Source organism: Apostichopus japonicus, chromosome 5, assembly GCF_037975245.1.
Source record: "Apostichopus japonicus isolate 1M-3 chromosome 5, ASM3797524v1, whole genome shotgun sequence".
In the NCBI taxonomy this organism is placed as follows: Eukaryota; Metazoa; Echinodermata; class Holothuroidea; order Aspidochirotida; family Stichopodidae; genus Apostichopus; species Apostichopus japonicus.
The window spans coordinates 8,543,344-8,569,955 of NC_092565.1; the positions used below are offsets into that span (position 1 = coordinate 8,543,344).

The window sequence follows — 26,612 nt, forward strand, 5'->3', positions numbered from 1 at the left end:
ATTATAGTTGGTTGAGGGTTAAAGTACATTCAGGTTTTATTACCCTGGGCATTTTCTTTTTTGGAGTGCAAACAGAGTCCTTAAAGAAAGAAAGCTACTAGAAAAAGTTTGGGGAAATTCCAATGTGAGAAGTATAGGTCATGTTTATGAAGGGCGCCATTACATATATAGCCTACCGTATATTGGACAAACGGGAATCAAAGAAATTATTCGGCCTCGAGTAGTGTTCATTTACAGTCTAGGACGGAATAAACAAACCATTCTATCATTTGTTTGGAGTAATCAAGGTCTTTAATTTTAATTTCTATACCTGTCATTGGTTGTCAATGATTTCGAATAAATTTAAAAAAAAAAAAATCTCATTTTAAGGCAAACATAAAGAAATTAAATGAGCCATTATTATAGGTTAGTTGCAGTTTATTTATATAAAGGATATCAAGAATGTAGGAAAATTTAAGCAAGAATAAATAATGCATAGCTAGTTAATAATTTCAATGGTTTACAAATTTTCATGACGTTTGTACCAACAAATACAGTCTTTTGTTTTTTAAACAAGTATACCTGATCGGAATTATTCTTATGGCGTTGTTCTAATGGCTACTTCTCATACTATGTATGTACATATACAAACATTAAAATTAAAGAACTATATCATTTCTATATATATATATATATATATATATCCTCTCTGCGGAGATACAAACAAAATATCAAAGTCTCACCGAGAATACTTTCTACAATAAATTATTTTTTTTCTGTAATAAATGTAAACACTATATATATATATATATAATAAATATAAACTGTGGGAAGTTAATAATATCTTAGATTATCAATGAATCAGGGGTAGACAAAAAATAGTAACTGTATAATTCAGTACAGTCTTATTATCCATGGAATGTTTTCCCATCGGTTCTTCCAGAATGTTTCTGTAAAAACTATCAAAGTTGCATATATAGTTCAAGTTTTAGTAGAAGTTAAAAAAAAAAAAAAAAAAAATTAGTAACCGATAACTCATATCGTGTTATGTCTTAGTATAGTATTCTACCGCAATAAACCTTTGATCAATTCACCTCGAAACGAAAACTAGAAATTCCTGTATTTTACCATAAACATATTTATCTTCCCGATTTGTAATAAAAAACAGTATAGTTTTTTTGTGTGTGTGCAATACACAGACATAAATATGAAACAAAAGTACTGTATTCGTAATACAAACAATTACTTCAACGCTGAATAGCTGAGAAGTTTGTTTGCCTTTTTTCATGTCATTTTCATCTTTTCATTTCTTTTTTTTTACTCATTTGATTCGCGTCCAGTTTTCTTTTTCCTATTTGCATTTTTACTATTTCTTCTCATTTCGGCCTTTGCTTCTTTTTGTAGTCTTCTCTCCAGTACTTTCTGGGCTTTCCTTTCAGCTTTCCTCCTCCTCTTTTCCTCTTTCCTGCGCCTCGCCGCCTCCTTCTTCTTCTTATTTTTGCATTTCTTGTCTTTCTTTGTTTTTCCTCCTTTACCTTTCTCACTACTTTTATTGTTGCTTCGTTCTTCCCTGTTGCCGCTATCACAGGTTATTATGTCTTCAGTGAGTCGGCGGCTGGGTCTAACTAAAAGCTTTTCGTATGAAACAGTCATCGTACTTAACCAGTTCTGCAGACTGACCGCAAGAATCGACTCTGCGCTACAATCATCCTGAAAACAAATTAAAAATACGTGTAAAACATCATACATATAACACACACACAGACACACACATATATGTGTATATATATATATATATATATATATATATATATATATATATATATATATATATATATATATATATATATATATATAATTGAAAACGTAATGAGAAGGACAATCCAGAACAGTGAAAAAACTTTCAGCCTCCAACGGGATCATAGATATATAGATATATATATAGACATATAGATATATATATAGACATATAGATATATATATAGACATATAGATATATATAATTAGAAATATATATAATTAGATATATATATATATAGAAATATAGATATATAGATATAAAGATATATCTATAAATATCTTTATAGAAATATAGAAATATATAGGCTAAATAATTCTGAATACACACCAGGTCTTTTTTAAATTATCAGATTACGGTAGAAATGGAACCTCAGACATAAACGTGAATCCATGCCAGTTGACCAAGCCACCGCCCGCCTCGCCACCCCCCCCCCCCCACACCTTTTTAGTATGTATTAGGTCGATATTTACGGTTTGCTGATCGTTCGCTGAGACAAGTGCATGTTCAATTGTAGATTGGCCCGGAAGGAACACCCATGCATGGTTCCTCAACACGGTGAACTAGAACTTTATGGATTTTGGATTGATCGATTGATCGATTGATTCTTTGTAGTCAGTGATTTAGTTTGTTATTGGCGTGTATACTACAAGTAGATTTCACATTTAATGGTTATTGTACAGTGCCTTTAAAGCATGTTAAACATTCACTGGTATGCCCAAACATGTTAATGACGAAAAACGGTAGGCTAACGCCACTGCTATTACGGACTGCGTGCTAAGGGATCATGCAATATAATTGACCGTTGACCATGGTCAATTCTTTCAGCTTACAAATAAATCCTGATGTTACTGCATGGTTCTCGCCAGACTGTCTTAGCTCTTTTTACCATTTTTGTGTCTAAGGTCTCAATTTAGTTTTCAGTGATTCATTTATTTACATTCTAGTAAAATTAATTTTGAATATTTCTTGACTTACCTCACTATCACATGAAACGCTCAATTTAGTGCTCGCCACTGGAGTGTAAGTCACATTCTGTTGAAGATAAAATATAGTAAACGTAAATTAAACATTAAAAAGTCAATCAGAAATGTGTTGCCAGTGGCTGCTTATGGCGACAATGAATTAGAACTGGAAGAGTTTGTTCTGTAGCAAAACAATATCTCGTAATCACCCCGACCCCCCAAAAAAAGAGGAAACAAGAAAAGTAACGAAATATCCACTACAGTAGCCACCCCCACCCACCCCCCCCCCCCCCGCCCGACAGTACCATACACGCACAACATTTAATAATCTATGATTTAAGAATGATTGTTTAGATCTGTTCAATTCATCATTTTTTTCCTTTAAAGTTCCAATAGTACTAATTCGTGTCAATGAACAACATCAACATGCAGTGAAGAACCTGTCGTGAAAAATAAATTAATAAAAAAAACTAGGACTAATACTGAATACCACTGATTATAATAATACTGATAAATAGTTACAGTAAAACAACGTGCAATATTCCCTACCTCTCCATTGCAGCTCATATACGGCCAGCTTCTGTTCTGTTGTTGTCGATATGGCGCCATCTGATTGAGAAATCACAACATGACCATAATGAATATTCATAGAATGAACATGAGCAGACTTGTGGCGCCAAAACACTTTGTGCCATCCTGTCGGCTGCATGCATACGGTGTTACTCGCAGAACTTGGGAAACAAAAATCATGTACTTTAAATTAAACCTTATACTCTGGATGAAAACTACAAAGAATAAAATCGAGGGCACGCACATGTATACCAAATATATTACAGTAATACCGGAGGCACGACGACGGAGAAGAGATGGGTTGTAGGTGGGGCTTCAAAGGGGGTAAATTATAGCCTGGGTTTACATATGTATAAAATACCATAATTTGACCTTCAGAAGGTCCTCCAGTCCAGTGAGGTAGTGAAGGGGGTGGGGTTCGATGCCGCCTCCCACCCATTCAGTGCGGTCATCTGCAGGTTTGCGTCACAATGGGCATAATAATCGACACCTCCTAAGTGCTAACCGGTTACAATTACAGTTGACTTGCATGGCGACCAAAACCACACAGGTTGTGCCAATCAAGTATACTACCTGTAAATCTATACTACATCTTGAGTATTGGTAATGCTACACTTTAAAAAGTAATGGAAATGAAAATGAGTTTTCACTAGATGTATACGTTAATATCTCTATATACATGTAAGGATTGTGCTTACCTGTGACTTAAATGTCTTCTCAAACTCCCGTAATGATACGTTTAGAGACTGAACCAACTCTACGTGTTCTCCGGACGGTTGTGAGGAAGTGTATTCTACAATTAGTTCATAAAACTCATCCAGGTAACCGGTCATTCCTATGATATAGTCCAAACACGCAGCCACAGCTGGGCAAAGAGGTTCGTTCTATATAAGAGGGGGAAAACCCATCATGTCAACAAAATGTACAAGTTATCAATCATAAATTTGCCAGGTTTGGTGGTCCTACGCAGTTCAGATGCCAACTTTGATGGTGCGATGTTTTCTTGTTCGAGTGTAAGTTATTACTCTATATATTACCACACGATAGCCCAGGATAATATCAGTTCTTATTATAGTAACGTATCATTTAAGCAGCGTTCTAGACTGGACTACTGGCTGTCACTTTGCTGTTACTATGGTAACTGACTCAACTCTTATAAGAAGTAGGACAAATGAAAGTATCAATTCTGTTCAAAACACTCGGTATGTCTCAAACCCACAATTCCCTCCTAAAACTTAACACATTACAACAGACCGGTTCAAAATGACCAATTTTTTTTTTCAATTATAAAAAGTACATCCTTGCAGTCAGTTTTAATAGACTGCATAGTTGTATGCATGGCAACTTAATTTGGAGTCCACCACCACCTCACCGTCTTATCCCCACATATCCCCACTCCCCCACTCTCCCGTGCATAAAATGTATTCACTTACTTCGTTACGAGGTATGCAGTCACATGATGTACCTTGGCTTGGAAGACTCTCAACCTGCAAATGGAACACATCATTTGATATAGAAACGGTTACAAAATATCAGCTGCATGGATTTATTATAGTGCGCTTGCGCGGCGTGTATATACAAAAAAGGCCGATCAAATCACATGCATCACACTTTCGACGAAAGAAAGTCAAAACGAACGTAACAAAATTCTACAGTTTAAATCATTTGAAAAAAAGGGCAAGCAACAAGCCATCGCTTATTATGTTAGAAGTTTAATATGAACAAAAAGTTGTGTTACTTTTCATGCGAGACTATATAAATGTGAGTAGCATTAAATTATTGAAGAAGTAGACGATAGTTGAGTTAATATAAAGATCTATGTGCGCAAATGTTAAAGATCTGTAAGTACAAAAGGGTGCTGAACTAAACACTAACCATGTGCTTCCTATATTAGTAGCAACCTGAAAAGGCCTGTATCGCCGATGGTGTTGGCGGATCTATAACCCTACGTTTTTTAACACATGCAATATTGAGAAGTTTGATACGTACCTCACAACCGTTTGAAGAAGAAAAGAAGTCTTCCATTGTTGTTTTTATGGCTTGAAGTTCCCTCCCTTGGTTGATCAAAATAGACGAAATAGATTGCGAAGCTCCAGACGAGTGGGCGCTCATTAGGACGACGAATGCGAACAGTAGGAAGTTGACGAAGCTTATCGGGAGCATACTGATATCTGCATGAAAAATGTACCCCTTCATTTAATAGTCTCGCCCAACGCTCTGCTTGAAATGCGTATTTAGTATAATGACCAGTAACTGAAACACGTGTTCCTAATATCATATTTGTTTCTTTCTGACATGAAAGTATTTGCGCGGCCTCAAATCATTTTTCCCCTTCATAATGATGACAGCAAACTTCGATGGAAGTAGGAGGCAAAGTTAAGATTAATTGCAGGAACAATTTCCACCGTTGTTATGATTTGTCATTTGTAACCACCACATTGTAGTGCGCATTTACAACAATGGGTAAGACATGCTATTGAGTTACGAGTCTGCTGCCCTCAACTTGTGCGATTCTCATCATTAAAATAATAATCTTAGTGTACGAAGCCCCGAGTGAGCGTTTTTGTTGTTTTGTATTTAGCGATTGTATCTACTTAATCATGAAATAGCGCCCCTTCCCCCCCCCCCCCTGTTGCAGCAGAATCAGAAGTTACCAAGTAGTTTGCTTTGATGTAGTGGTCGGTACAGCTCGGACGCAAAGAAAAGAGCATTGATGGTTCAAAATCAGAGGGAAGCAACATAGATTGAGAGCTACAGGGCATGTTTACTGTCAGTATTTTTTTTTTTGGCATCCAGGGTGTCTGTAAAGTTGACAGTTCGTATTTTAACTTGATCAAGATTCATGTGTGAAGAAACACCCATATCCACACGACACCGCGATATCAGCCATACTGAAGTTAGAACAACTTTAAATGAATTAGTGGCCGATATTTCTGTAATAGTCACCAATACCTACACCGCATCGTAGTTGGTTTGCTGTAACGTTATGCGGACACTATGCACTGGCAATAGATATCGTAATGGGGGACATGATACACATGACAATGGATATCGTTGTGGGGACATGGTCACGGTATCACACAATGAAACAATGATTCCATATACGTTATTCCTATATATGTTTGTCATATTTGAATCTGGTAAAAATGGCATTATTATAAGAAAAAACGGTCTTCGTCAAAACAAACCCGAGAAGTGATCTCGGGTTTTGGTCCAATATTGTAATAATGCAAATATGTACTTGTTTTTTATAAAATATTGATTATTATTGGTCTAGATACTGCCATATCAACAATTGCAATCGATATCTCACCCTCGACCGGAGTTTGTAACATACAACATTATCTAAAATGGTCTATAAACTATGATAAACTTTGTAGCGATGAGATACAGAGAAAAAAATACATCGATCAATTCATGAAACACTACTCAAATAATCTGTAAGTAAACTTGAATAAACATCTTACTGTGCTTGTTCTGTCTTCGTAATTGCCAACGGTTGGTATAAATTTCTCCTTCGCAAAAAAAGGTGCTCTCTCATTCAGTAGCTTCTTCAAAGTGCTGAACATTAGTGTGAACAGCTCCATTTAATACCTTCCAACTTTCGTTTCTCCGTCAATTAATTTCTTTATTTTTGTCCTTTTCGTTCGATTCGAGACAGGTTGACAAAATTGATTTCTTTCATTTTAACAATAGGCGCCTGTTTCGTTTTATGCACAATGCGTGGGATGGTTATGTAATATTTTACCTGCTGATACTAACAACTAAGAGTACCTACTGTTTTGATGTTGTGAAAGTCTTTCGCAACGTATCTATTTTCGTTCATTTCGAGTGAAAGGGGATGTCCCCTAAAATGCTTGGTTGGCTGAAGATCGTTGCAGGGAATGGGCGGGACTCGAGCAGGAAGCGAGTCGTCGTTATCATTATTTTAAAGTTTAAAACAAAAGCGGGTATACGAACATAGACACGATATATCCGTGCGTAAATTTGAAATAATACATTCGCGTTTCAATCAGGATATAACCTCCAAAAGTGAAACACAATCACCGCTTTGCTCATGGCATAATAACTAGTACGAACAACAAGCTATTAGAAGTTTGAACTGAATTGAAGAAGGTTAAAAAGTGGACTTCAAAAGGGGATCAAAACGGATGTATGATTTGGGATGATAGGGGAAGGAGTGGAAGGGTGTAGCTTTGGGTGATAGGGGAAGGGTGTAACAGGGGTACTTGTTTCATAACGTTCCCAGATACAGATAGATGTAGATATATGTATATAGATAGATAGATAAAGATATAGATAAGGATATATATATATATATATATATATATACCTATACAAATAAGTTTTGTGTAAGAACTATTGACAGCAGGCGGTCTTCTGCGCTGTATTTGGCGTGTAAGGAAAGTTAGGAATCAAGGATCCCTGTTACAACCCTGATGTTTTGAGGGTATACCAACAAGGTTCCGTATTGCCTTTTCACACTTTTTCTCTCGACTCTATGTTTAAGTTTACCGGGCTAACAATAACAACAGATTGTAGATATGACCTCATTGTTATACTTGCTAGTGTAAATAATAGGCCTATAGGCTACCACGTTCAATATTGATCGGTTATTCAACGTGCACTGGTTTTCGACTTGTTTTGAACCAGACAGTTCTGATAATATACTTTTCTTCCTTTTATGTAACCTATCATAGTAAATAGGGTTAAATGCCTACAGTACCTGTTCGTCTAAGTTGTTGAAGAAGAATAGAAACAATTTAGCTACCTCTTCGCGTACAAAATCATATAGAACGTTGTTCACATGTAGCTCTTATGTCCTTGGCTATTACCCTCGAAATATTAATAAATCTTCTTTTGGGATATCCCAAACCATTTTTGTCCATATTTTGCTAAGTGTTTCATATTTTAATGTTTTACTGCTTCCTGTTATGATTCCTGTGTGGTTTTGGTACATTCAATTCACGCTATAAGTATTAGACTGCGAAATTCACCAAAATAATAATTTACAACAACAAAAGTCGCGAAAATTGTAGTTTCAATCGATTTTTTTCTTTTACAAATATACTGCCTGCCATCTAATATATGTGACGTGTTGCGCCATTATATGACTTAATAGTTAGCTTGACTTGCTAATTTGACTCTTGAGGTGTAGTAATAAATGACCAATATATTAAATGTTCTATAAGAAAGGCGTAATTCAAGATTAACAACGTTCATGTAAGAATTCAAAGGACACTAATATCTACATGGCCCTTGGTAAAACGATATCAATTCATCAATAAACTAGGTGTCGTAATAGAATATATACTTCTGGAGATAACATATTTCACTGTAGCCTTTCATGGTTTGGGAAGAGAAAACAGTAAAATCAGATTAAGATGTCTCTCTTAATGTGCCTTCAGGAAGGCACATTCTAGCTTAGATTGGTGAACATGAAAGAGTTGCATGCGCTTGCACGGTATATATACGGCAATCAGAATGCATTGGTACTAAATATCATTAAATCTTCTTCCAGGGGAAGGAATGAAAGATCTTTTCAAAAAATAGTTAGGGTTTGAAAATTAAACTGTTGTAGTCCTAAATTACTTCAGAACACATGTTTAGGGTTTAATAACACTTCATAACAGATGTATAGGAATATAAAGCTATTCATAATATGCTTTTCTCTTATATGTTATAAATTCATCCGGATGCTAAAGCAAAATAAGGACGTATCAGAGGAAACTCGAAATGTATGGTAATCCTTTTCTATGGCAGATGTATAAATAAACATATATAGTACCTCATAGAAGAGGTATCGGTCTATCGCTGTTTATAGCAGATGTATAGACGCATGATACTTCATAGCAGATGTATATGGACCTCGTAAAGAGAGGTATGTATAGGTATAAAGCTCTTTATATGACACTATATAGCACTTCATAGCTGATCTATGGCACTTCATTATATAAGGTGCGAATGCGCACTTCATAACAGATGCATGTTCTTGTTACACTTCCTAGAGGATACATATATAGGCATATGGCACTTCATAGCAGTATATATAGGCCCGTGTAGCACTTCATAGCAGTACTATAGGCCCGTGTAGCACTTCATATCAGTACTATAGGCCCGTGTAGCACTTCATAGCAGTACTATAGGCACAAAGCACTTCATAGCAGTACTATATAGCACTTCATAGCAGTACTATAGGCATATGACATTTCATAGCAGTATATAGTACTTCATAGCAGTACTATAGGTATATGACACTTCATAGCAGTACTATAGGTATATGACACTTCACAGCAGTACTATAGGCATATAGAACTTCATAGCAGTACTATAGGAATATAGCACTTCGTGGCAGTACTATAGGAATATAGCACTTCATGGCAGTACTATAGGCATGTGACACTTCATAGTAGTACTATAGGCCTATATAACACTTCATAGTAGTACTATAGGCCTATATAACACTTCACAGCAGTACTATATGGCACCTGACATATCATAGCAGTACTATAGACATATAGCACTTCATAGCAGTACTATAGGCATATGACACTTCATAGCACTTCATGTAAACATATACAGAGCAAAAGCTATGTATAGTAATATATACCAATTGCGTTGGAGTATAGCATTACATTGTAAATTTATAGTCCAGTAGCACTTCATATTGTGCTATTAGACGTATAGACTTGTAGCACTAGATAAGATACAAAATTAGCATAATAAATTTCCTTTCTTCAGTTACGAAATACTAATCTTTTTGCACTTTTGTTTTATGAGAGGAGGGGGGGGGGTAGGGGGCGGAGAAGGCAAAAGCAAGGTTACACAAACAGTGATTTGCAACATGAGGTGAATCTGGCAAAGTAAATATATGAATGTTATGCAACATTATAAAACCCGAAACTATAGTTCTGTGGTCAGCCAGTTAGTTCTATGCTAAGATTATCGGAAGCTGACATGAATTAGTGCACTGATCCAATCATATCAGTTGTTTGGTTAAGATGGGCGAGGCAGCTGTTTATATTGAACATTTTAATTGATATTCTTTGCTATAGGGTTATACTGATAGCCAGACTGTACCCACATATACCCTTATGCCCCATATAGCAGCCTACCCCTTAACAGGCTTAACAGGGCTAGATAGAATCAAAATCTAACTATGTCAAGAAAGAACAATGTACACAGATAACAGGAACTGTGGCCAAGTCTAAAATCATTTGGGTTCACCTACCCGATTAAATGATAGAATCCGGGCTGGAATGAAATCGTTTGGGCATACCTACCCGATTAAATGCTAGAATCCGGGCTGGATTGAAGTCGTTTGGGCATACCTACCCGATTAAATGCTAGATTGCGTGCTAGATTGAAGTCGTTTGGCCATACCTATACCCGATTAAATGCTAGAATCCGGGCTGGATTGAAATCGTTTTGGCATACCTACCCGATTAAATGATAGAATCCGAGCTGGATTGAAGTCGTTTGGCCATACCTACCCGATTAAATGCTAGAATCCGGGCTGGATTGAAGTCGTTTGGCCATACCTACCCGATTAAATGCCATATTGCGTGCTGGATCGAAATCGTTTGATGTACTCTGGATGGCATCCTGAGTGTACGTCGAGACAAAATAGCTTGTTTTTTTACTTTGAAGCATTTAATGAGTTGTAAGGTGACCTAGGAGCATATGAGTAGCATTTTAAGAACGGCCATGTTTCCTATTATCAGTAAAATAACACTGCGATGGTTTTACTTTGCAGAAGGGAAGGAACATAGCGCGTAAATTGCTGATCCGGTTGAAAGTATTTTCCTCTTTGCCGCTTTCACAAGTAACAAAATAGGATATATTACCAGCAAAATACGGAGTTGTTTTTGTAGTGAACTGTAGAAACGATATATATATATTTTTTTTTTACAATTTATTAATTCTTGTTGAGGGCAACACGTACAGACCTTCATGTTAGCTAGTAAATTAGTTCTTTCTTTGGGAAAATTTTATATAACAGCCTGATCAGATTACTCATTATGTGGGTTGTCTTTCAATATTCAGTGGACTCATCTGCTCATTAATTACGAATCTATTAATATTTTTATAGTGCATGTCAAGGTCTTCCGATATGACATGGGATTTAACTTTAATTTGTGTAGTGAGGTGTGTTTGTGTGAGTTTGTGTGTAGGTGTATGTGTGGCGTGCCCCCCCCCTCCCCCCGTTCAAGGACTGAATAGCAATCGAGCATGGGACCCTTGGTATAGAGAGTTGAAACGCCAAACGTCAAAGGTCCTTGTCTGCGTGTGACTTGTTGCAGCTTGCAAAATAGCTATTGATAACCGCGTAGTAAAGTGTATATGAGATAATGCAGTAATTAATAATTAATTTACCATGAACCAATTGTTACCTTTACTTTCAATTTGATTGTTTGCAGCCTACGATATGTGATGTAATACTCGAGGGAGTATGGCAAACGGCGTTTCATTTCGGTGAGCGTCAAAACATATGCCCGTTCCGGCGGTTGCACGGCGTACTGAATGATTCTTTAATTCTTGGGGGCGGGAAAATGAATTTAGGCTAAACAAAGCAAAAACAACTTTATTCGTAAGCTGATGAAATAGGTCAGTAGTTTCGTGCAAACCTGCGAGGTTGGACTTCCGAGGGAACTGAATTTACGTAAGTAATAGCAGCAATAAAAATTGTTAGCAGCTTTATATTTCAAAAATTTACATCATCACTTTTAAAGAGTTTGGTTGAGTTCAAGACTCCAGACATCGATTTCCAAGTGGTCGATTGAGGCGGACTTCGAAGAAAAGAGGAAATTATATCCCATTGCTAAAAGCAAATGACTTCTACATTTACGTACACATAGGCTTTTTCATGCTTGCATTCGTAGCCCCCGCCCTCACCTTACGTAATATAGCCTGTTTTTCAACTGCCACATGATGGGTTCAGTTATGGCGCATATAAGAATCGAACCGGCAAATTTGATTCATTGTCACATTAACTGATCAAACCATACACAACCATTAACAACATGTAATGTGTCTACATGGGAGACGAAATGTTAGGGTATCAAATCAAATTAATTAACGCTATGCATCGTAAACTTCATTTATGGACAAATGGTTGTACTAGTTTGTGCAAGTGTAACCCCTTATATGAATTTCATAATAATTTGCCTACCCAAGCTCAAGAAGCTGATTAAAGATGGAATAAGATTGTGACGTCATCACTGGTGATGGAGCAGAGGTACATATATGATGAGCAAATGGTAGCTATGGAATGGATCACTCTCAAATCTAACTAACTCTATACCTTTCGGGTAGAGGAGAACCTTTCGGGTAAGAGGAGAACCTTTCGGGTAGAGGAGAAACACTTTATAGTCACACTATGCGGAGCGGTGAATTCTTACCAACATTAATGTCAATCTAGTGTTTGGAAATAGTATGGTAATGTTTTCAGAGTTATGAAACACAGTCACCTTCTTGTGACAGTAGTCGTTAATGTAAAGAGAATACCTATATAGGCTATCTATTGAAAATGGCCACTATTTAGACCATAAAGCGAGAGGATGTGGTCTTACCTAGATGCATCAATCTAATGTACAGTAATGAACTGAAGACATCTGATCCGTCTACCTGGACCAAATAATACAGTTGATCGCACGAGCCTTCATGTAGAAAGTCATGTTCAAGTAACATGTTTTAATCGAGAATTGTCAAATCCCGCCAGAAATGTAAATATCTGTCACAAAGAGAGAGATAAAAAAAAGAATGAATAAGAGAATTGACATTAGTGCATGAGTTACTTTTGCCTCATTTTTTTTTCTAAATCGTATAGATTGACAACTATTGCTTTATGCGACGTGACCACAGATAAAAGCGTCTACCAGACATGACAAAGGCTACTTTTACTTATCATTAACTATAGAATGAATGCAATAAAAGTACCAGCCAAATGGATCTGTCACTGATCCTGCAAGGACCAGGCATAAACTGAATCCGAAATATTGAATAAAAGAAGAGATGTTTCCCTTTCTTTAACCTGAACATTTTTGGTTGTAATTACTCACAATTTTTAGCAAACGGTCTCTTGTTACAAACCATGGCCATCTTATTAAAGCGTATACCCCACCATTTCTTTGAGCTAATGTGGACATAATTAAGTAGATTTTACCGGGATATATCATAGCGTGCACGGTAGCGTGATTTTTTTACCCAGGATGGTTGTGGGTAATTAACATAAAGTAGGCGTGTTCAGTGCATTCCTCTACAATGCGACTGCGCAGTGTATACAAACCAGACAGGGTTTGGAGCAGGCCCGGTAGCCATACGTGAAATTATGAGAGTATCGTTGGTGTTTCATGAGTCAATCAAACTTGCTCAACTTAAAATAGTTTTCTGGAGAAAGAACGGGATTCAGATTTCTTACGTACAAGTCTTTCTTTGAAAGGCAAAGTCGGAATAAAGACATTGTGCAGGTAATACGAGAGAGGATCCAGTGTGGAACCACTGAACTTTATAAGCTTCTGACGTCTACATGCGCTGCTATCGGTTTAGTACACCTCTGACTGTCTCTGCCATATAATCCGCCATGTAACGAGTATTACTCACGAAATGTCTGTATTCGCCAGGATTTTTGATTGCCTGCCAACTTAACCATATTTATCTTAGTTTCATGTATTGTAATTGTTGGTCTAAGCGGCCTATATAGGCCGAAACTACAACCAACTGTGTATATAGCCTGGATTGAAAAGTATACCACTCTCCTTGCCAAGAAATCTCTCTCGTAAATAACCACAGATTATTGATGCTACACCCTATATAAATACTGTTATGTAAATATGTGCTCGAGGAAGCATTACCACCATAAATAGATCACTTCTATCGCTGGTAATCATTCGTGAAGGTGAACTAGAAGCCAAAGTCTTATCGGCACTTGGCAAATTCTTTCGTGATAAGATTATACGATCAGTGTAATAATAATAATTAATTGATCACCGATCAAATCATCACATTAATAATGTACATCGGCGTCTGTTTGTCAGTGTTCAAAGATGTCCGCAGAATGGTTTGGGCTTGTTTGGCACCTCTAGTCGTCCGGGTATTGCACTCTCAGGGGTTCCCGGTTTTAGGACAGGATTTTCTTTTTGCACCTACTATTTTGGTGAATATCGTAAGAGAATCTTATAACCTTTTTTTTCTTCCAGGGAGTCGGCTTCTGTGGATAGTGTTTTTCTTTATGTTTAGGTACTTGCCATCGGGCCTCGGTTGCAACACCCGGCTGCATCATAGTCTATAGTTTCGCCGCCTCTGTCTGGGGGGGGGGGGTGGTCTTTTTCCTGAGTTTAGATCAGTAGGTCCGTGGCCAAATGGTCGATTGCTATCCGATTTGGCCGTTAATTTCGGCAAATTTCATAAATGAAGCCACCGTTAACCCGGTGGTGGTGTACAGTAGATCGATTTTGAAACCGATTAGCTTTTTTGACCGATTGCAGTGAATTAAATCAACATAAGTTCTACACTTACGGCTGTATATACTCATGCAGACGTGTAGGAAGGCATTTCCAATGCATTCGCTCTTATTGGCTGGGATTTCAGGTGTGTGACAAACTGCATCATGTTCACGTAGTTTTGGGCGTCTATAGCGATTTTAGTATAGAATATATGTCCAGACCCTTAGCGGTTTCCAGTGGCAAAGCCTCGCAAGTTATAACGTTTGTGAATCTGACTACGGCCAATTGGCGTCAATTTTAGCACCTTAAAATATACATAACGAAGTACCCGGTATAGCATATTTAAGGTATATAAAGAATTAACAACCCATTCGTGTTTTGCTGCTGAAAATTTCGAACTCGCGCTACGGTAGCCCTCCTTACGAATCCACCCAGTTGGAAAATTCTGATGCTATTTGGAACATTATAATTCTAGCCCCCCCCTCCCCACAATCACGAGACCCTGGCAAAGTTCCTGCTCTTAACCCCCCTCCCCCTCCCTTTGCACACCTCCCCCTCTCCCCTCGCTTTCACTTTAGTATTCTTAATTTTGTCAAAGGTGGTACACACAAAGACTCAATTTCACGTGGAACTTGATTCAGCCTTTATAAAGCTAGGACACTACCTGTGGTTTTTAATGTCTAGACTTTTACCCAGTCAGTGGCATTTGTTTACTTTAGTATAGTTCAAGCACAATTCAAGCAACAACTCTATGATAAAAATAAACCACCATTGCGCTGTGGTAAACTTGATCGTAGATATGTAATGAATGCTATAGCTGTACAGTGTGGGATCGGATCTGAAATGTGCTGAAAACTTATATATACCTATATATATAGGTTATATAGGTGTGAACACATTAATTCCTAGTTGAGAATGGGAAACATTGAGTCTGTATGGCTTTGAACTTCCGATGGCACTCTGAAAGCTTAGGTAAACAATGTTGTCACACATAACTGCTCGTATATAGGCTACTAAAGCAATACGGGTTACTATACCCTTATTACAATAACGCTGTAAATGTTTACTCAGTCCATGGAAAGTTATAATCTTCTTGAAATACTGAAACCGAGGGGATTGAAAGGCCGATGAATCTATTGTCATCGATATAACAATCTCACGATCGACGCAAAACGACACAACAGCCTTTAAAGCGGGGGGTGGGGTGGGGCGCCACTATTGAAAACCTCATATTCTACAAAGAGTTTGGCTCTGCTGAACGCCGAGATAATATATAGTTTAATTATACCTATGTTTATCTATAAGTTACATATTAATTAATATAGCTTGTTATTTGTGACGAGCTTGTTGGTAGCAGACAGAAATTCATACTGACATACGTCACTTCCAGACATCTTGTTTGTTTGTCATCTAAATTTCAAACTGGAAGCTTTTTTGATTTCTGATTTATTTATGATGTAGATTATTTACCACGCACATATGTCACGTGTATAAATAGCTCCGAGAAATACATGTCCCTGGTGAATGTTGTGACGTAATTATTATCAAAGTTTCAGTTTTTATTTCCAATCATTCATCCTACTAGTCTCCTTCTAAAAATACAAAAAAAAAAAGAGGATAAAATCAACTTTTATTTGATGATGATATCTTTCAAACTTGTTTTTTTTTTCAGTTTCAAAATGTAGATTTGGATAGTAAGAAGCAGATTAGTGTTCCTGATATGATATTTCTGATAATTATTAACCTATAAATATTATACGAAGTCTTGATATCAAAAGTGCCAGTAGAAGTTGTTGTACAATCGATCGCAAAATCTAGAGTGTATGCCGATTACAATGAGCTTAACCTCCTTTACCTTCCTAAGTTATAATCCTTTAATGATTTTTACATTCAGCCAAGCAATGCCAAAAAAAAAGAAAGGATAACAACATTTGGTTAATTCAACAACTTCTCGTAGATTAATGGTCATTAGGGAAGAGGGCTGTTGTTGTTGTTGTTGCTCAAGATAACTCAAAGTGAAATCAGGAATTTACAATAAAGAATTTTAATTTTGGTCAACTTAATATCGGCAATTATATGTTACAAAACTACTCCTCTAGTTATAATCCATTTCATGTATGGTGAAACCTGGAATGCGTTCATTAAAGGTTTCTTATCTTTCTGGTGGTTTTAGCCCGTGCCAACAGTTGATTTATTGTGAACCATTAAACCTTTTGAATGAATGAGCAACCTATATTCACCCGACCATTTGGCTATTTTTGGATATGTAAGCTTATGATATCGATGCCAACGTCTATAGTACTTTGAACTCCTAACCTCATCAAACAAATACAAAGTTAGTCTACAAGTTAGTTCAACAATGTAGGGCTCTTCAAAGAACTTGAACAAAAGATGATAATCAGGTAATATTGATGTATGGGTGGCTTATGGTCTCTGGTTGAAGTGTCTTCTCGTGATATGGTTTATAACATTTACTGATATCGGGTGCCTTTCATCGTGGTCGGCCCATATAAGTGTATACTTATAAGGCTCCATGGCTCTGTTAGCGTTCACTTTGGTTGGACCAGTATAGCATTGATAGGAGATTGCTCTCTTAGCATTCACTTGGGTTAGACTAGTAAAGCATTGATAATATATGGCTCTCTTAGCATTCACATGGGTTGGACCAGTAAATAGCAATGATAGAAAATGGTTCCGGTATCGTTCACCTGAGATGGCAGCCAATACTCATAGCTAGTACAGTAACTACTGTTCATGTTCCACAACCGTGCATCAGTAACTACGTGCGCTATGTTCGTAACTCGGTAACATGTGTTCTTGGTGGCACAGTAATTACTGTAAATTTAAAAATTTGAAATTTTATTTTTAAAGTTTAAAATTGTAAATATTTAAAAAACAAAAATTTTTTTTTTTAATGGATTTTTTTTAAATTACTGCAAATTTTCACCTGTCGGACTCGTAGTTCAACGTGTAACAGCTTTCCAGTTATTACTGTGCCAACTGTAACACATGTTACCGTGTTGCGAACACAGCGCGGTAGTAACTGATGCACGGGTTGTGGAACTGAACAGTAGTTACTGTACTAGCTATGAGGATCGGGTGGAGATGGACGTTACCCATGAGGTCTCAGCTGCAAGTCATATCAAAGAAATTATCCGAAGGAAACCACGAGAAGCTTTTATATGCAAATTGAAGTTTTAAAAGGTTTAAAACTCTGGTATAGTGGTCAGAATCAGGATATCGTTGGCCGAATACCCTATACCTGTACATGCAGGTGTACACATGTTATGTTCTCACGTACAAATACAATTGGTACAATGGGGACTTTAATTCAACTAAGAACGGTGAACATATAGTGCTTAGAATTAGATTGGAAAAAGTGATTCTATTTTAAAAGAGCTTGGTCTATTTTTTTCTAAAAATAGATGTACAGGTAAGGTAAGTATTGAAATAAAATGAAATGCATGCCCTAGCTTGTTCTCACGCGTTTCAATCATGCATTTACTAAATAACATATCAGTGTAATCTTGGTGTTAAAAAAACACCATCGGCGGAAAGCGAGTAACCATAGTAACGAGCTAGAACCTTTCTTTGTAGGCTATGTGTCAAACGGTCATGAAGAGTTCAACGGTTTCAAGTGTTTCGGTAAATATTGGTGCAATCACACTAAACATCTCAACAGTGTCATTGGTATATATGGTTCAAATATAAAACAGTAGGCTATACCTAAAAAAAAAAATAGGCAAGCTGCCAACAATGACTTACTCGGGCTACTGAAACTGCAACGATAGTCTGTGAATGTACGCTGGCTCCTGTATCCAAGAATGATATTTGGCTTATATTGTTTTCAAGTAGTAAATCTTGATATAATCGTCCTGCAAAAGTTGCTGAATCTGCAAAAACCAAAGGGACCTGTAAACTGACTGTAGTTTTACCCAGCAGAGTGCGTATATAGTATAGGCCAACCTATGTGGTGTTAACAACAGCTATATATTAACTTCCTTCACGCCACACTTTGCATAGATAAAGCATTGTATAGCTATTGCTATACTCATACCGTTTTTATGAATGTTTACGAGGGCAAAACTGCTGCCCCTACATACTCTGTTCCTTGTTTACTTCAGTCTCAAAGGTAGCATGACAATATTAACAGTTGCATCGTATAGACTTCCTACAGTACATCATGTACAGTTAAGTGCAATATATATATATATATATATATATATATATATTCTTGATTTTCCAACTCATTACGATTTTCATTTATATATATTCATTTGCCTTTGTCGTTTACCTCCATTGCATTAACATAAAGTCTGTTCAAAGTATCTCTTTCGGGATCCGGCTTTAGGAATCACAAATGATTTTCGAGTTGGATAGCATCATGTTTGATCTCTAGGGCAGGGCAAAATATGTCACCAAAAACAGAACTAGTGTTGTTCGATATAGGTGACAAACGCCTACAGTGGAATTACGATCTTCCTTACCGGTTTCGGACCTCTGGGCATGCAGTCAGCGTCCATGGCCTAGTGGTTAGGGTGTCCGCGTACAGAGCGGGAGGCCCGTGGTTCGAATCCCGGTGGAGGCTGAAAGTTTTTTCACTGTTCTTGATTTTCCAACTCATTACGATTTTCATATATATATATATATATATATATATATATATATATCGGTTAACTTGTCTCTTACGTCAGAGATTTGATCATATCTGCCATTCAGATTAATTTCTTCATTAATATTGAGAGGTTAGTAAATTTAGAATACAGCTGCATAGCCTTACCAGTTACCAAGTAGCACATGCTAAAGTGCCTTACGGAGAATTGCATTCAAGATTTCACTGTGGCCCTCAAGTTCAATTTCGTGTCCATTTTTTTGGTTCAGAATCTCATATTATGACACCATATCAGTTATGCAGCATACACCCCCATCCCCTCTTCCCGATGTCCTCTTGGGAATCGCCCACTCCCCAATCTCACCCTTGCAAGATCATCATCCCTCACTCAATCCCTTCCCACACTGCTTCATATCCCACTAGAGCTATACCCAGGGTATAGGACGTGCCCTGCAGTTATCCTCCCCGTCCCGTCCCCTTCCGTCCCCTCCCCGTCCCATCCCATCCCCCACATAGAATGAGTCGGCATAAGAAGGTAACTAAACAGTGGTATATAAATATGTCAGTGATAAATAGTCTCAAGCTAAAAATAGACCCTCACATGGATTCATCCACACGATTTTGGTCAATCAAGTTGTGTTAAGAAATTTGATCCTCACTTTCATTTTCGTTTAACCTGTCAAACTCTCGCAACAGGTTTACTATTATAATTAAAACTAATTAAGTGTTGCTTAGAAGTCAGGCAACATAACGAGCAAGCCGTGTCTATATTTAGTTTACATATATACTTTATGATCCGAACAGTTAACAAGCTTGGACTTGTATGAGTGCCGTAGAACAAGATGACAACAGAAGGGTAACCAAATGCATAGACGTGGGGAATGCCCTTTACCCCTTTAAGACTGTGGAGCTGGAGACGAAGGAAGAAACGTGCCCCCACCCCCCCCCCAGCACCCTACAGCTATATGCGGAAACCTTTTACATAAATTAGATTGTTAATGTTTGTTAATGAAACCTTTTTTCATTTTTGTAATGAAACAATCAGCTTTTGTTATGTGAATAATGACCTTTTGTTATTAAAAAAGTGACCTTTTGTTGATCATCCAAAAACAAATTAAGAAGAAGTGTAGAATGTACCTTTTTGTTGTAGAACATAAAAAAAAGTAAAAAAGTAATTAAAAGTGTGAATTCAAATAGAGTGTTAATGTAAGAAATAACGGGGGAAAAGGTGTCTTCTTTACATCTATTGCTACACCACTTTCAAATAGGACATTGACTATTTCTGTCGAAGTCGATTTTGTCTCGGCAAGCGACCTGCACACACCAGGCCTAAGAAAGGTTCTATATACACCGTACATGTTTCATCTTACATGGAAACAAAAGAAAGTATAAACTTGGTTGAGAAATAAGGTTGGGAACTTTCCGCTTTCCCATGAATCGAGTTAGTTACACCCGGGAAAAGTTCATGCAGCTTGAATCGGTGTCGCTCTATAAAACACCATGCCGGTGCGGATGTTTACTGTGACCTGGTGAATCAAGAACATCCACGGCTCGAGATCCTATACAGTGCCGGAAGACGAAAAGTAACTTTCAGGATACAAAACCCGGAGGTTAAACTATAACATGACCTTCAACAGAATCAGTCCTCGTTAGTTTCCCAGGCCTGTCGGTCCTATATATAAGGCTCATCCGTTATCATTATGTCACCAATGACGTATCTCGGATATGTTTAAACATGACCGTTTTGTATAGTTACAACAATGTAAAACTGCAAGTTTTATTTTGTGTTCACCCGACACGGAATCTTGACCAACTGTAATGGTTGATTCACAATTTCAATACGTAAAACCTATTCATTGATATTTAAACCTGTTCGTAATCATAATTGGTGAGCTCGGCAGCAATCTCGTGCTGTCCTGCATGGTAAATATTCCCAGATGTGGAATTCTTCACATTACAGTACAGCACAATGGGTTAGTTTAAATTATTTTGTTTACGTGGCCGAGGTGTCTCTCTGCCTCGGCATTATTCCAGACAGACTGCAACAGCTTTTGTGTACATAGGGCGACCAGGCATTGAAGACTCGCCCCATACCGCGTTGCTTGCAAGTGAAGTTTTCTTCTTGTTGCTACAAAATACAGACAGTTATGAAACGTGATGCTTTCTAGTCACTTCGCCCAACAACCATTTCGCCCAACTGCCATTTCGCCCAACCAGCCTGGTCATTTCGCCCAACCAGCCTGGTCATTTCGCCCAACCAGCATGGTCATTTCGCCCAACCATCATAGTCATTTCGCCCAACCAGCATGGTCATTTCGCCCAACCATGTTGGTCATTTCGCCCAACCTTATTTTTACTAATATTCAGTCAGAATAATATTACTTTTTCAATTTGATTTATTTTGGGTTAGGTTAGTTCGTAATAGGTAAATAAAGTGAGGTCCGCTCGATATCGATCGGAGTCTGAGCAGTTATTTCGGGTATAATGGGAGGATTACACTACTTTAGGGGTTTACGCATACAATGGAAGTTATATTATTATACAAAGGGGAATCGGTGTGGAATAATATAACCGTTTCTATTTCACTAGTTCAATTTGATTTATTTTGGGTTAAATTATTGGAAGTTATATTATTATTATATGGAAGTTATATTATTATACAAACACAGGGGAATCGGTCTTCATAAAAACCTATCAAACCTAACCCCTAAAAACACTGATCCATCCTACTGACTAACAATTCCCGAACGTTTCCTTATTAAATTGAAAAAAATATATATATATATAAAACCCGTCCGTAATATTGAAGTACTATTTAATCAATGTAACCACTTTATGTAATCACATATGTAATCAATTAAACCACGACTTCAAGTTTCCTTAATACTCGGTTCGTATCCAGTAACGTTAACAATTCCCGAACGTTTACTATCAAACCTATCAAACCTAACCCTAAAACACTGATCCATCCTCAAGATTCCTTAATATTCGGTTCGTATCCTGTAACGTTAACAATTCATGAACGTTTCCTTTTGAAGTATCATATTTAATCAAGGTTGGGCGAAATGACCAGGCTGGTTGGGCGAAATGACCAGGCTGGTTGGGCGAAATGACCAGGCTGGTTGGGCGAAATGACCAGGCTGGTTGGGCGAAATGACCAGGCTGGTTGGGCGAAATGGTAAGGTTGGGCGAAATGGCAGTTGGGCGAAATGGTTGTTGGGCGAAGTGCCTTGCTATCTTTTATCTGGACCAGAGATGTCCATCGCTGCTATGTGCACAGTGTTGTGGGTATGGACCGTAGCTGTATGTATTGAACGTACACGTAGCTGTGTGTGTATTTTCTGGGATCGATGGTGGTGCGTAACACTTTTGTTACACCTCATTCGAAACTCGGTCAGATGACGTTTCTTTGTGCGCGAGTCTTCACTCCCTTTTATCTTTGTCACACCTTAGTAAAGTGGAACTAGGACACTTCGCCCAACAACCATTTCGCCCAACTGCCATTTCGCCCAACCTTACCATTTCGCCCAACCAGCCTGGTCATTTCGCCCAACCAGCCTGGTCATTTCGCCCAACCAGCCTGGTCATTTCGCCCAACCAGCCTGGTCATTTCGCCCAACCAGCCTGGTCATTTCGCCCAACCAGCCTGGTCATTTCGCCCAACCTTGATTAAATATGATACTTGAAAAGTAAACGTTCGGGAATTGTTAAAGTTACAGGATACGAACCGAATATTAAGGAAACTTGAGGACCGATCAGTGTGTTGGGGGTTAGGTTTGATAGTAAACGTTCGAATATTAAGGAATATTAAGGAAACTTGAAGTCCTTTTCTTTGTATAACTTTAGTAAGGAAACGTTACAGAATACGAACCGAATATTAAGGAATCTTGAGGATGGACCAGTATTTTAGGGGTTAGGTTTGATAGGTTTTTATGAAGACCGATTCCCCTGTGTTTGTATAACATTAGATTAACACTATGTAGAACTAGATAAACACATAACTGCTGTGAACAATACCCTTGATTAATGCCTGGCAGACTTGATAAACCTTGACCGAAGTCATCAAGCAGAACAATAGGTGTGGATTAATAAACCACAAACAATAGGCCTCCGATAAACGTCTGGTTGACCGGATTAACGCTTGGCTGACCAAAACAATAACTGCGGATTACTGACTCACAAATGCAATAACATCAATTATTGACATCAGCCTGTCAATCACATGGGATAAACCCAAAGGATGGATAAAAGCCCTGCCCATTATACCCGAAATAACTGCTCAGACTCCGATCGATATCGAGCGGACCTCACTTTATTTACCTATTACGAAGTAACCTTACCCAAAATAAATCAAATTGAACTGGTGGAATAGAAAAAGTAATATTATTCTGACTGAATATTAGTAAAAATAAGGTTGGGCGAAATGACCAACACGGTTGGGCGAAATGACCAACAGGGTTGGGCGAAATGACCAACACGGTTGGGCGAAATGACCAACACGGTTGGGCGAACTGACCATGCTGGTTGGGCGAAATGACCAACGCGGTTGGGCGAAATGACCAGGCTGGTTGGGCGAAATGGCAGTTGGGCGAAATGGTTGTTGGGCGAAGTGACTCGCAAGCAGTAAAGTGCTTAACAGAGCCGAAATTTGTACTAAAAGTCCAAAGAGTTTTTTACCAGAAGGTAACGAGACGAATAAATAAAGAGCAATCTTCCGTAGAAGACTCGGTCTTTTTGACGGCTACAGTTACACCAACTGTTACTTTCTGTTTGCTTGAATACCAGTACACGACGTGATTATGTCTTTGTCCCTGCATGTTGTCAGAGGTTTATATATATATATATATATATATATATATATATATATATATATATATATATATATATATATATATATATATATATATTATATCATATCATATCTCAAACTTCCTTCCGCAGTCTTGTGTTCTTCTTACTGAAAGGGAAAAAATACCATATTTTCAGAAGGGTTTGTCAGCCCCCAGAATTATGCACATATTTTTTTTTTATTAAACGAATTGATTACATCCAGTGATTTTATTTCAACGTATGTAAACATTTCTGCCTGGTGGAATGCCGTTTATACCTCTCTTACAAATATGAAGAGGAATATCGGTCTCTATACCGGACAACCACACTGCTTGATTATGGCATACTTGTTTCATATTCCTGATTTTTAAACCATGATTAACCTCACTTCGGAAGTTAGAAATATGGATTATGTCAGCAAACTTAAAAACGTCATTAATTGCTTTCAACTTCCGTCGTATTATATACAGAACCGATTGACTGGTCTTCTTTATGCGTGGTTGTTATATAAAGGTTCGTGATATGCGGCCAGACACTAAACGGAATCCTATGACTTATTTCTGAGTTAAAAACATAAACACGTGGGCAGATTAGATGAATATCGTCCGTGTGAAAACTTGAAAAGTTCAGTTTATCTATTTCTTTGGCTACAATCTCAAAGGTCACCATATTTAGACTATGTATAAATAGCTTTACCCGTATATGCGTATATATATATGTTATAATCAAGATTACTATCATGCATGCATCATCATACAATCTACTGGTTAGGCTACGTACACTGGTTGTAGTTATCAATTCGTTTCAATCTATGTGCATGCATGAAATAGGCTATTTATCAGGAGAATGATAACTCAATTGAAAGGGCGGGTGTTTGAAAATGTTTCATTGAAAGATCTCTACATAATCCTACTAATATATCTTCTAACATAAAGTTTCAATTTAGTGTAAACCATACAACTAATTGAATGTTTTTAAACCATTTGATTGACAAATCATTAATGTTATTTGTTTATAATTTGTTTCCCACATCGGACGTCCTAATAGCCAGGAAGCTGCTCATGCAACTACGAGTTAAACTGCAGCCGACGCAGCGTTAAACGCTGATCATGACGTCATAATGTGAGAGGAGAAACACTGATCACTTTGAGGTACGTGGCATGCTAATTTTAGAACACTTTCTATCTACTTTCAAAATAGCCGATATTGTAATACGAAGCATACCAACTAAAAGATGGAATACCTATTCTTTGAAAGTGCTGCTAAACTTCCTGTCAAATTTTCTTATGAAAATAAGAGGTTTAATAACCTGTTACTATAGTGGCGTTGCTACGAGGGGGGGGGGGGTAAAGGGGAGGGTAAAAGATGGGTAAGGGACGGAGCATGTACAGGAACGGTTCTAACGCCATACAACCCCAGTGCATTTTGAAAATATATTTCGTATTTGCACGCCAACTTACATATGCGTTTCCGGCAAAGCAGTTGTCAGAAGGGTTGTTTGCTACAAATAGCTATATGGAATTGGTTGGTGAATTGTGTCAGTATAACGAATGTTAGCTTATAGAACCATGTGGTGCAAGGTTATAAAGGGTAGTAATAATGCTGATCTCGGGCTTATCAGCTTATCATTATGAGCCTGAATCGTTTTGCATTTTTTTCACACTACTCTAATACCATTTCTTAGTATCGAATGATACAATCTAATTTCCCGGTGATGATCTTCAAGTCTCGACAATGTCTACATGTTACAACCCCCCCCCCCCCCCACATTTCTCCCTATTCGATGGTGATGGACCCAATGTCACAGTTAGCTGTAGTTTGTTTCAAAATAACAGAAACTACCAGATTACATAACAAATAAACAAACGAACAAATCAACACAGACACTTTGCATGGTTAGAAATTTAAATTAAGAATATTTTTCTTGTATTCGTAACTATATATCACATGCCGTATATAAATAACACCTCACATAACTGCCAAAATATCAAGCTTTAAACGTTGGGATTGTGCTCAGCTAGAGATCATTTAGTCGTACACTGCGATAGCAGCAGAGAGCAGAGAGATATGTTCTCTTATGAACCTTCCAGAATAATTTGCCCCTTTATGAATTTATACTTGTGATCTTTGATATTAAACGTACGTATGCGAGATATGGACATAATGGAACTACACAAACCGCTCAGAATGTCCCTTTGATGATGTTGTTTACCAGTTGAAAAACTTCCTTCTCCGCAAATCCCCGACAAGTCCGAACGGGCATCTATCTCCTGGTACGGTGTTGGTCAAAGTCATATTCAAGTTCAAACACATGGTGAATGTAGTTTTACTTTCGAGCCAGGTTTCTATAATGTCAAAATTGTTGTTGTTGCAAATGTGTCTCAACAAGACATTGTATTTGGGTTTGCAGTGGT

General features: G+C 37.6%; 1 protein-coding gene and 1 long non-coding RNA gene across 5 annotated transcripts in view; one reads left to right on the plus strand and one right to left on the minus strand.

Annotated features, from left to right (window-relative positions):
- LOC139967547 (uncharacterized) overlaps positions 1–26,612 on the plus strand; it is a 72,995-nt gene that overhangs the window by 31,239 nt on the left and 15,144 nt on the right. For both annotated transcript variants that reach the window (XR_011793037.1, XR_011793038.1), the window contains exon 2: positions 25,246–25,349. This is a non-coding gene — a long non-coding RNA (uncharacterized lncRNA). The remainder of the gene's footprint in view (positions 1–25,245; positions 25,350–26,612) is intronic.
- LOC139967537 (uncharacterized) lies at positions 978–18,858 on the minus strand. 3 transcript variants are annotated; one of them, XM_071971441.1, is made up of 8 exons: positions 18,522–18,858; positions 12,885–13,045; positions 5,302–5,483; positions 4,746–4,799; positions 4,011–4,196; positions 3,292–3,351; positions 2,756–2,812; positions 978–1,689 (listed from the first exon to the last, which is right to left on the minus strand). In XM_071971441.1, exons 2-8 carry the CDS (start codon positions 13,000–13,002, stop codon positions 1,297–1,299), a joined length of 1,050 nt encoding a protein of 349 aa, XP_071827542.1. In that variant the 5' UTR covers positions 13,003–13,045; positions 18,522–18,858; the 3' UTR covers positions 978–1,296. The 3 variants fall into 3 exon arrangements, with proteins under 3 accessions (XP_071827542.1, XP_071827544.1, XP_071827543.1); XM_071971443.1 differs by lacking the exons at positions 12,885–13,045; positions 18,522–18,858 and adding an exon at positions 10,858–11,190; XM_071971442.1 differs by lacking the exons at positions 12,885–13,045; positions 18,522–18,858 and adding an exon at positions 6,780–11,190.

Excerpts from the sequence above, each read along its gene's own strand:
- LOC139967537 (XM_071971441.1), bottom strand. The coding sequence starts at position 13,002 with ATGTTACTTGAACATGACTTTCTACATGAAGGCTCGTGCGATCAACTG. Across the intron at positions 4,197-4,745 it reads ACTGCATACCTCGTAACGAA|AACGAACCTCTTTGCCCAGC; the intron begins GTAAGTGAATAC and ends CCTCTTATATAG. Across the intron at positions 1,690-2,755 it reads GCGTTTCATGTGATAGTGAG|GATGATTGTAGCGCAGAGTC; the intron begins GTAAGTCAAGAA and ends ATTTGTTTTCAG.